This window comes from Cyclopterus lumpus, chromosome 3 (assembly GCF_009769545.1).
Source record: "Cyclopterus lumpus isolate fCycLum1 chromosome 3, fCycLum1.pri, whole genome shotgun sequence".
Lineage (NCBI taxonomy): Eukaryota > Metazoa > Chordata > Actinopteri > Perciformes > Cyclopteridae > Cyclopterus > Cyclopterus lumpus.
In genome coordinates this window covers 18,121,258-18,131,913 of record NC_046968.1, presented here as the reverse complement: position 1 = coordinate 18,131,913, position 10,656 = coordinate 18,121,258, and the positions used below count along the sequence as shown (strand labels likewise).

The 10,656-nt window shown below is 40.4% G+C and overlaps 1 protein-coding gene across 1 annotated transcript; it reads right to left on the bottom strand.

The window, feature by feature from the left end:
• Positions 1-883: 883 nt before the first annotated feature.
• Positions 884-10,586, bottom strand: smyd2a (SET and MYND domain containing 2a). The gene is made up of 12 exons (XM_034529414.1): positions 10,299-10,586; positions 8,835-8,898; positions 8,038-8,148; positions 7,478-7,538; positions 6,249-6,376; positions 5,728-5,795; positions 5,364-5,466; positions 5,110-5,220; positions 3,732-3,852; positions 3,398-3,572; positions 2,823-2,931; positions 884-2,602 (listed from the first exon to the last, which is right to left on the bottom strand). Exons 1-12 carry the CDS (start codon positions 10,469-10,471, stop codon positions 2,519-2,521), a joined length of 1,308 nt encoding a protein of 435 aa, XP_034385305.1. The 5' UTR covers positions 10,472-10,586; the 3' UTR covers positions 884-2,518.
• Positions 10,587-10,656: the final 70 nt, after the last annotated feature.

Sequence of the window (10,656 nt, the reverse complement as noted above, 5' to 3'; positions counted from 1 at the left end):
TCTCAGTCTCTATCAGTGAGTCAGTTTCTCTGTCTCAGTCAGTAGGTTCTTTCTCAGTCAGATAGTCAGTGTCTCTTTCTCAGTCAGTCAGTCACTGTTTCAGTCAGTCAGCCACTGTCTCTGTCTCAGTGTCAGTCAGCCACTGTCTCAGTCTGTCAGTTTTTGTCTTTTTCAGTCAGTCTCTATCAGTCAGTCTTTGTCACTTTCAGTCACTGTCAGTCAGTCTCTGAGTCAGCCTCTATGTCTCACTCAGTCAGTTTCTGTACGTCAGTCAGTTTCTTGTGAGTCAGTCTCTGTCAGTCAGTATCTATGTTAGTCAGTCAGGCTCTGTCTCCGTCAGTCACTGTCTCTGTCAGTCTGTCTGTCAGCCTCAATCAGTCAGTCACTGTCTGTCAATCAGTCTTTGTTTCAGTCAGTCAGTCAGTCAGTCTCTGTCATTCACTGTCTCAGCCAGTTAGTCTGTCTTTTTCAGTCCGTCTTTGTAAGTCAGTCTGTCTCAGTCAGACAGTCACTGTGTCAGTCTGTCAGTGTTGCAGTCAGTCTCTGTGAGTTAGTCTCTTTAAATCAGTCTCTGTCAGTCAGTCAGTCTCTGTCAGTTAGTCAGTCAGTCAGTCAGTCAGTGAGCCACTGTCTCAATCAGTCAGTCACTGTCTCAGTCAGTGTTTCTTACTCAGTCAGCCAGTCACCCATGCATGAGTTGCTACAAATATGACCACATGCAACTCATAACAAAGGCAACTCACATTCATGTTGTGTATAAAACTGCATCCCTAGTAAACAAGAGGGAGAAGCTACAGGCATTAAACATACTTATTAGATATGACTGTAGTTTCTCTGGTGGTTTGAAGACTGCAGGCAGGCCAACTGTCCACTAAAACTGGTAAAGAATGCTTACAGGTTTATCATTTTGACATAATTTTATCACAAATAATATACAGAATTTGAGTGCAACAAGAACCCTCGATTAAGGCCCAGGTTAATAACTTTTTTAAAGCCTTTTACACACACACTGCATGCTTAGTCTTAGATTTCTTTATACACCGACCTGTGACTGATCCTCATGATTTTGGATTGGGTTCTTTTAATCAATACAGTCAACTCTTCCATAATTTGACCAACCTTGTTGTCAAAACGTTTTTACGACATTAAGAGTTGCCATGTTGGTATAAGTTGCTATATATTATAGTTGAAACTGAAAGTAAAACTGCAAAATGATGGTGGCACTGAAACAAAGATTAGAGGAAGATGCATTCCCCTTTTTAAGATATGGTGCATTCATTCTTTTTGATTATAAAGTTAAAAATGGCATCACCTGCGAGTAAAAGGTAATCCTACCAGGTTATACTGCATGTTAATATTCTGCCCACCACTCTGCTTAAGTGATTTCAGTCCCAGGGAAATGACCATCTGGATTTACAAGGCTTCTAAGAAATCCCAAAAGGTAGAATAATGCATTTCAAGACAAAAGGCAACAACAGCTACAGCGTTGAGCCTTTTTCCTGAGAGCATAGGGGCTCTGACCCAGGATCGTCGGTCAGGTCGCAGTACCAATGTCTTCACTGTGACTTAGTAGTCACCCTGGCCTCAGATCAGCACCCGTTAAAATATACAGCAAATAGAGAATTATAGCTGGTTCCCTATCAGTTAAACCTCTGGCCCCTTTGGTCAACAAGCCTCACATGCATAACATAAACATGCATCACGTTTTCTGGTTCTTTAAAACAAGCCAATATACTGTAAGACAAGCCAATCACTTGACTGGTTATTCATTCAGGAATAGTTATTTGCATTCTCTTGTCCGTTGCTACAGAGTACCTGATGCATGGTCAATCACATTTTCTTCAGTTTCCAAGAATTAATGTAGCCATGAAACTCTGTTAAAATACATTGGCTGGGAAAAAGTAATGCCCTTCATATCAACTACTCACCAGTGTGTACAGAAGGCCCAGATGTGAAAATACAACTGCTTACAAAGACATACATGATGATGAAAACATGGTCTGTTGTTTGGCCGAGAGAACACAGTGAATGAATTCACAAGGAAAGAAAAACTGAGCCTCTTACATCAGAAAAAGGATTTTGCGTAGCTGTTAAATGAAAGCTTTATCGTCTTTTATCCATTAATGTGATTTGTTTTAAATAACAGTAAGGATGTTCAATGGGTTTTATGAGCTTCAGCACACAGAAAGTATTCAAGTCTTTTGTTTTATTTTCATCCCCCCGCCCCCACCCCAAAAAAGTGTAATTCCTAATGTGTCTGCTTTTAACACCGGGGCTGCTACAAGTACAAAACGTGGTCTTCCTCACCCACAACATGTAGACATGGAAAAAGAAACTGCCTACAAAAAAAGGCATGAAAAACAAACCAAAAAGAGTGGGCGATAAAAAAACACAGGGCAGTCAGAAGCATGGCATGCAGTTGTGATGTGTATGTTTGTTGCTTTAGGAGAGTCTGCTCAATCCAGGGCTCCTCCTAAATTCTCCCTGTCATCGTTTTGCTTCTCCTGCTGCACGTCGTTTACTTCTGCTCCTCAATTTCTCGTTTAACTTCTGCAACATAATTGTGATCCTTCCCATGAGCCACCTCCATGATGGCAACTGCCTGAAGACAGAAACAAAATGTATTGTAAAATCATTTTTAGTAGTTCTTTGGCGTTATCAAAGTGCAAATGAACAAGCAACTGACTCACTTCCTGCCACTAAACTTCTGACTGCAGATGCCTTTTGCAGCGTACTTATCTCCTGCTACCATTTCTTTAGAGCGTGCAGTATTTTCTGCCTTCACTTTGCCACCTAAAAAGGCCAGATGTCTGTAAACTTACTTTATTTAGAGCTTTGACTCCTTGTGTCTTCTTCTCCAGCCCCAGATACAGACGTCCCAGTTTCAGATACATAGACGCCACATTCAGAGAGTAGGCTGGGTAGTGAACACTATAGAGAGAATGTGATTCATACAACATGCCAAGCAGTAAATGTGAGTAGAAGCAAGATAATCGATAATTAATGCTACCATGGGTTTTGTAGTGCGACCAAGGTTTAAAATATGTCCAGCTTCAAAATACAACAATATAAATAAGATATAGTAAATGTGGCAGATTGTTGTGGACCACTTAGTGAAAGTGCAAGTGAAAGTTCACTGAAGGAACACAATACAACATATTGAAGTGAAGTTGGTACAGAAAACACTTCATGGGAAAATAAAATATACTGTATTTTGTAAACTATGAAGCCAATAAAATTAAAAAAAAGATATATATTATGAGCATATAATATATAATACTTTATTAACCACATCTGTACTGGGATTGTCTGACAATAGTTCAACAATTGATTTAATTTATCTATTGTAATCATTGTAAACATTCTAATTACTGCCTCCCTGCACGGATCAATTCACCTGTACGGCTGAATGATCTTCTCTCCGTAGCTCATAGCTCCGTCCCAGTCTTGCATGTAGAGACAGACACCCATGGCCTGATACATCATGTGCAGCATGTACACGTTGGTGTCTGCGAATATAGCTGCCATCTTCTCCTGGCTAAGCTCACATATCTCCAGCAGCTCACTGGGGGGTGCCAGAGAGTGAAGGAATAGTGACACACTTTTGTGGAGAAAGAAGAGTAGTCTGGGAAGTGTTAGACAAACTAACAGACTGAAAAGGTGCAAATACTAAAAAGGTGAGAAAACAGAAACAAGTGAACAATACAAGTATAAACAGAGGAAGAGGATATTCTTGTAGTGTTTGGCTCTCCTGAACTCCTCGATGACATTCTTGGCGTAGTAGACCATAGATTGGATTTCCTCTGGCTCTGTTGGAGAACTCAGCTTTTTGATCTCCATTTTAGCTTTGTCCTGGAAAGAGATGGAGCGGAATGACATAAGGACCAGTTGTCCGGTAACAAGATACTCTGAAGCTTTATGGGAGTAATGTAATAATATTTGCATATATTTAATAACAGTTTTAATATTTGCCAAGTGCAAATTTCATACTACTGTACACACCAATCCTGATCATTATGTAGTATTATACATATTCTAGAATTTGTTTGTGGGCACATGTCTGTTATTATTTAATGTCAAAAGAAGATACTATAGAGAATGGAAAATTAATTTCTATGTTTATTTTTAATTTAACCATTAAAGCTTGTTTGGGTGTACAAGACACAACATACAGGGGAGGAGAACACAAAAGGAAACTGAATACATGCATCAAACTGATTATTTTGACAGATAAACAAAGTAAACATACAACACTCTCATATGTTGATGAATTACCGACTCACAAATTAACCAGTCATGTTGCAGTTTACATCCAAAAAGGTCAGCACTTTTATTTTTTTTATTTTATCCCATTAGTCCTTTGTGTGAAACTGTCATAGTTATGGCCCAAAACATGTTTTGTGAGGTCACAGTGAGCTTTGACCACCAATCGAATCAGCTCACCCTTGAGTCCAGGTGCACGATTGTGCCACATTTATAGACATTTTCTTTCAGGCGTTCCTGAAATATCAGACAGACAACCTGACAACAGAGTGCCTCCGTTGCTGATGTGGCAGCATTTCAGCATCCAAGCAGAGCTAAGTTAAACGCCTTGTGTGTAAACACGTATTGTAATAAACATTCCTCTGCCATGTTCAACAGATTGGGACGTTCGGCAGACAGTAGAATATAAAGTGCATTTCCTTCTCATCCTCATCCAAATCACACAGTTGAGACCAACTGCGTGGCTCGGACAGACTTCAAAGCGTCTACCTTCCACAGCCTTTGCTAAATATAAATCGCATATGCTGTACACATATTAGTATGTAGTATGGAATTGGGACACGGCTACTCGGTTTGCTTGAATGTGTAAGACATTGTTTCAAACAAACAAAAGGCAGATGCACAACAACAACACCACCACATCGGTTCTGTTGAGGACACAGTGAAGACACAAACAAGATATGAAATTGCAGTATTTCTCAAACAGACTGCACAGACTGATGCAGATGAGACATTTTCTTGTATATTCCTCAACATCAACAATGCATAAAAGTGACCCACAAGCTATATAATGAAGTCATTTAAAATGGAAGGTGTCCAGGCTTCAGAGAGACAAGCCAACAGTACCTTAGACTTGGAGGTGCACTCAGTACACTGGCATGTGAAGAAGTAGGAATCTAACAACCTCTCTTTCCTGTCCTCTGTTGGATAAAGCAGGTCTATGTAGCTGTTGAATACCTACAAAGAGAGAGGAAGATAACCATGCATCAATCAAAATAACTGTAATAAGCTTCTGTATTTCTTCATGATTATATGTGGTCTCAAAAGCTGCTATCACTGAGAAGCATCTTCGTTACTAGATGAGTCCAGTGGTTACATACCTCATCTCCGGGGTTGATCTCTTGGACAGCTCTGACCTCAGCCAATGTGCCTTTATAGGTCACTATGACATTAGGACTGCAGCTGTGATTCATCAGTGCTACACTAGAAGGAAGAAAAGGAAGGAGGAGAATCACAGAAGGTTAATAAACTAATTTTGAAATGAAAACTGTGATAAAACATAGCTTGATTGAAAAATGCTAAACAATGAGAGAGGGAAAGTAAGTGGACTGAGGAGGAGACTGAGGAATAAAGAGTATGCATGTAAGGAGACAGACCGAGGAAAGGAGGAGGAACGGCAACACATTATCAGTTGATTTGATTGAACTATTGAATGACAATGATGTCTTGACATGGACTACTTACTCAGGAAAAACAGCTGATCCCAGATGGGAGAGCTCTTCGTCCTCTATAGTGAATCCATTACAGTTAACCTGGATACACAAAGGAAATAAAACATGGAGAAGGAGAGAGAGCAAGTAAGAAATAATGGAAGACACAAACAAACAGGTGGAGACAGTGACAGCATGGTGAGTAATATGATATTATGACCCTCCACAAACATGTGCTAGAACACCCCCTCCATTTCGGAGGAGGAGGAAATCCGGTAGTGAAGATGAAATGTAGCTGTGAGATGAGATGCCAACGAGGCTGTTTGCGTAGCTCAGAGATGAAAGGTGACAGCAGCACTGACAGACAGATCAGATCAAAGAGCTGTAGACTTAAAAACACACAGGACCAGTGCGTTTGTGTGTGATACAGATCCTGGATCAGATCACATAAGTAAGAGAACACACCCAACCTAAGATCCTGGACCCTTCTTGGAACGGAAATGTTTTCATCAGAGGATTTCTAGGTGGGAAGGACGTAGTGTTATCCAGTTGTACCTGTGCAAATAGCTCAGTGAGAGCCTGCTCATCAGGAAGGTCACTGATGTGTTTGGAGTAGAAGTGGTGCAGCGCTGCAATGTCTGCCTGGTTCAACTCGTCCTTCTCACTGTCCATCTTATCTAAATCTGGAAAAGGCAATCAAAGACCGACAATAAAAGAATAAGAGACAATAATTACATACAGGGTTGAATAGAAAGAATGAAGACCAAAAAGGAAGAGAGAGAGAACAAAAAGAGAGTTTGGTTGGTTGTGCTGAACATTGGAGCTTTATCGAGCCACTAGCTGGAGTGAAGACTTTTAGTTTGTGTTGGAGGAAGTACTTCCATTTTAGAGAAGAGGGATTACTAAACTGAAAATGAGGACGAGACAACAAAAAACAAAAGACACAGGTATCCAATAAAAGACAAGCGATAACACATAAAGTTGACTATTTGTCCAGAATTGTATCAGTATGGTTTGTATTGTTGTTGCTTCATAGAAGAACCATTCAGTGTTAGCAGCAGGTGTAGAATATAGCACTGCTATAAGCCATGTGTCGTTTTCTCTCTCTCTCTCTGGTGGCAGCAGGCAGCAACTGGCCACTGTGTGCATGAGACAGGTGTGAAGGTTAATTCGGTGACAATCCTCTGAAACAACAGCTCAGACTAAATGATAATACCAAATGGAGCAGAGAATAGAGTTTGTGTTCACTTACATGGAGCAGACTTGTTTTTGTGTGTTTTGACAAATACACTCTTATCAATTTACAGTATATGAGTACAATACATACAGTATACATTTGAAATGTTAGTTTCTTTGTTGCTAAATCTGGGCCGATTAAGTATTTGGTTTAGTAATTTAGTATTTAAGCAGTAAATATGTTAACTTTTCAGAGTTTCTCAGTTTCCTAGAGAGGAGGGCTGCGTGCCTTGCTCAAGGGCACAGTGGCAGCAGTTTTTAAAGGAGGGTAGAGAACATGAAATTACAGCACCCAGAATCTTGGGATTTAAATCCCAGAGCTCTGCAGACTTTGAGTTAATAAAATGAGACAGAATCAGGACTGGAGGCTACAGCGGAGGATATTAATAGACATAGAAAAATTACACACTGTGTAACTAAAAATGCACACAGATGCAACCAAACATACATGCTCATGTATTTATTTATTCATATATATATATATATATATATATATATATATATATATATATATATATATACACACACACACACACACATCTACTTACGGGATTCAAACTCTGTGAGCAGTAGCAGCTTTTCTGAAGGGGTGCGCTCTGTTGTGACTCTCTGCAACGTGAGTCATTTTAGTCAAAAAGTCATGAACATTAAAAGAAATAACATAAGTTTCCTTTCTCAACATTTATTTTATTATAGCAAATGGTTTTGTTAATGACTTTCAGGCCAGTTAAGAAGTCATTAAAACGCTTGACCAGTACGGCAGCTGCTGAGCACAAAGGGTTGACGGCAGCACTGGCTTCATGAGCAACATGTTGACATTGCAAAAGTAGAGTTTTGTTGATATTTGTGGCCAAAGCTGATATTACCTTTCTGAACAGTAATACATGACTAGCAAAAACATGACACCATGATAATCCTATGACACTACTCATGCAAATACATACAAATGAAACTGAGATGAGTTATGTCCTTGCAGCTCACAGCTGGTTGATTGCATAAAATATGGTCTCGCTCATAAAATTACCTTAGCAGGCCAGCCACGTTTGTTTAAATGTATTGAACTTTGTGTTAACCTTCACATTATCACATGTCATGTTTAAACATTTACCTGTTTCATGAGGATTCGAGCCACCAGTCTGACAGTCTCTGATGGACACCAGTTTTCCCCGTAGGCACACATAGCTACACACTCCAGCTTATGCATGGACCAATCGCTTCTCTGTATAAACACACACGCACACACACAATTAGTAAACCCTCCAATATTAAAGCAAGTGATCCCATTCAACAGGACAATACATGAGGGAGACAAAAAGCAAGAATGTGAGAAGAAAAGATATCATGAACACAATGGATGATGAATTACTTCATCATTGCAAAGCAAATCATCCATCAATTATTGCCACACGTATCCCATTATATCCCTCTATCTCACACGTACACAAGAAGAAACCTCAGTTTTACTGCAGTGGACCGAGTGTGTTTTGTGGCATGAAAACTAAAACTCGACAGAGGCAGAACAGACAAATTGTCATAGCAACAGCAGCATGACCGCGTGATCCCCTTTGTCTCTTGCTGGCTGCCTCCTGCATTTTTCTCTGCTGGGGTGGTTCTCAATTTGTGGTCCAATGTCCCAAGGTGGGTCACAAGAACAATAGAATGTACTATGGTACCGGTGAAGCAAAATATTCCTCTTTAGTCGCTACACGTATGGATGCAAACAAAAGACTCACTGAGACATCCAAAAATAAGTCAGAAAAGTCTAAAAATAATCAGGCTTGGTCTTTGCCTATCCTAATTCTCTTTGTCCTTCAATTGGAAAATAGCAGGAATAAGATCAAATGGCACACATACTAGCACGCAACAACTACAAGACCTCCATGAAAGTGCAGAAAAGACTCTTACCTGACAGTCAATATTGCAGTAGTAGGCCTGCTTACATTTGCCACACTTAAAAAGGTCTTCTCTCCTGTAATGACATGAAGACACAAAACGTTCCTCCATTACAAGTGAGATCAGTGCACCGGTGGAACATTTTGTCAGTAGGATTTAATAGTATTTATCTGCATGAAATAACAGGATGTACATCTTCATCTGGAGAGATATCTTTAGCTGATGCTTTTCACTTGATTTACGTGGAACTAAATGTAACTTTTTTTACTGACATAACTCTTGTCCCACTATATTTAGATACAAGGTATATTTATTATATTAAATAATATATTATTTATTTATTAAACTGACGGTCAATGAGACGCAAAACATAAGCTCAAACACCAACAGAAGTTAATTAGTTAATTTATTTCGTAATCACTCCATGTGCATGAGAAGAAGACTTTCCAATTACATTCCTCGCTAACTCGATAAGCATTTCCTGTCAAAAGAAGTCTGATTAAAGAACTCTATTACAAAAAGAGACCGCGTGTTTCTGACTGTACATGAGCAAATGTACACACGCCCTCCACCCAATACACACATGCACCCCTGGCCTTCTCATCTCTTGGCTCCTTCACTCTCGAGACACATGGACAACTATAATTAGCACCATAACCTTTCACTGCTCTAAAAACCTTAACTGCAGCTCGAGAAGGAGGCACGTGTGTATGAAAGTGCTCCTTTGAATGAGCACAATACCTATGATCAGTAGTAAGTACATTTACTCAAGTATTTAGGTAAAAATACAAGGTATTTGTTCTCTGTACTCAAGAATTTCATTGTATGCTAATTCATACTTCACTAGGGACATGTTGTACTTTTTACTCCCTTACATTTATTTAAATTGTAAACTTGTAATTACTCTTTGCATTGCAGATTAATAGAAAATATAAGTCAACAAATTATGATACACAGCAGTGTACAGAGTAAATACAATGAGATCCACCTTTATCAACTATATTATTTATCCTTTAACTTGAGTGTAATTGTAAATGCAATACGTGTACCAGAGTGTTCCTACACTGTTGTACTACCTGTACCCAAGTAAAAATCTGAATACTTCTGCCTGTGATTATGAGGAGCCTCTTTAAGATTGTATGCTAGCATATTAATAGACTCATCGGGAAGACACTAGGAAAGCATGGTTCTTTGACACCGCCAGGCAGGCTGTTGCACGTGAACGCAACAAAGTAGCGCAGCAGCGTCAGTGCGGTGATCCGCCTCACCGCACTGACCATTTAAATGATGCCTGCACCCGCTCGGTAGACGTCCAGAGGTTCACAGGCTAGCCTAGCTCGGGGAGAAGATGAGCCGCTCCTGTTTGCTCCACTTTGAGCTCGGCTACAAATAAAACACACCAGCCTGAAGACAGGTTAACTGTCACGTTGGTGTGTGTGTGTTTTTCCAGCTGTGTCAGAGAAGGTAAACTGTTACCTGGTGAAGCAGTTCTCGCAGTGCGCTCCCCTCTCATTCACTGTCAACACGTACGAGTAGGCAGGGCAGGCGAACACCAGCTCCCCCAACGCGAAGTGCCTCATCGCCCGCAGGCCTCTGCCACTGCCCGGGCTCAGGAACCTCTCCGTCCCCTCCATTCCCTCGTTCTTCATGGTTCACGGTTCTGTGGACGGGTCTTCGCTCGGATAATACCGAGCACCACCTGAGTCGTCTGCTGGGAGCTCCAAGCTTCTGTCCCGAGTCCCGTCTTCTTCTCTGATCCTCTCTGTCCGGTGTAGCTCTCATCGCCCCCTTCTGGAGAGGAGTCAACACGGTGTGCATAGTAAAGTGCAGCAAG

What these genes read in the sequence shown, in the direction of transcription:
- smyd2a (XM_034529414.1), bottom strand. Translation starts at nt 10,471, where the DNA reads ATGAAGAACGAGGGAATGGAGGGGACGGAGAGGTTCCTGAGCCCGGGC. An exon ending in GCTCACAGAGTTTGAATCCC is followed by an intron (nt 6,377 to 7,477) that starts GTAAGTAGATGT and finishes TGCCTTTTCCAG; the next exon opens with ATTTAGATAAGATGGACAGT. An exon ending in GAGAGCCAAACACTACAAGA is followed by an intron (nt 3,573 to 3,731) that starts ATATCCTCTTCC and finishes ACTCTCTGGCAC; the next exon opens with CCCCCAGTGAGCTGCTGGAG.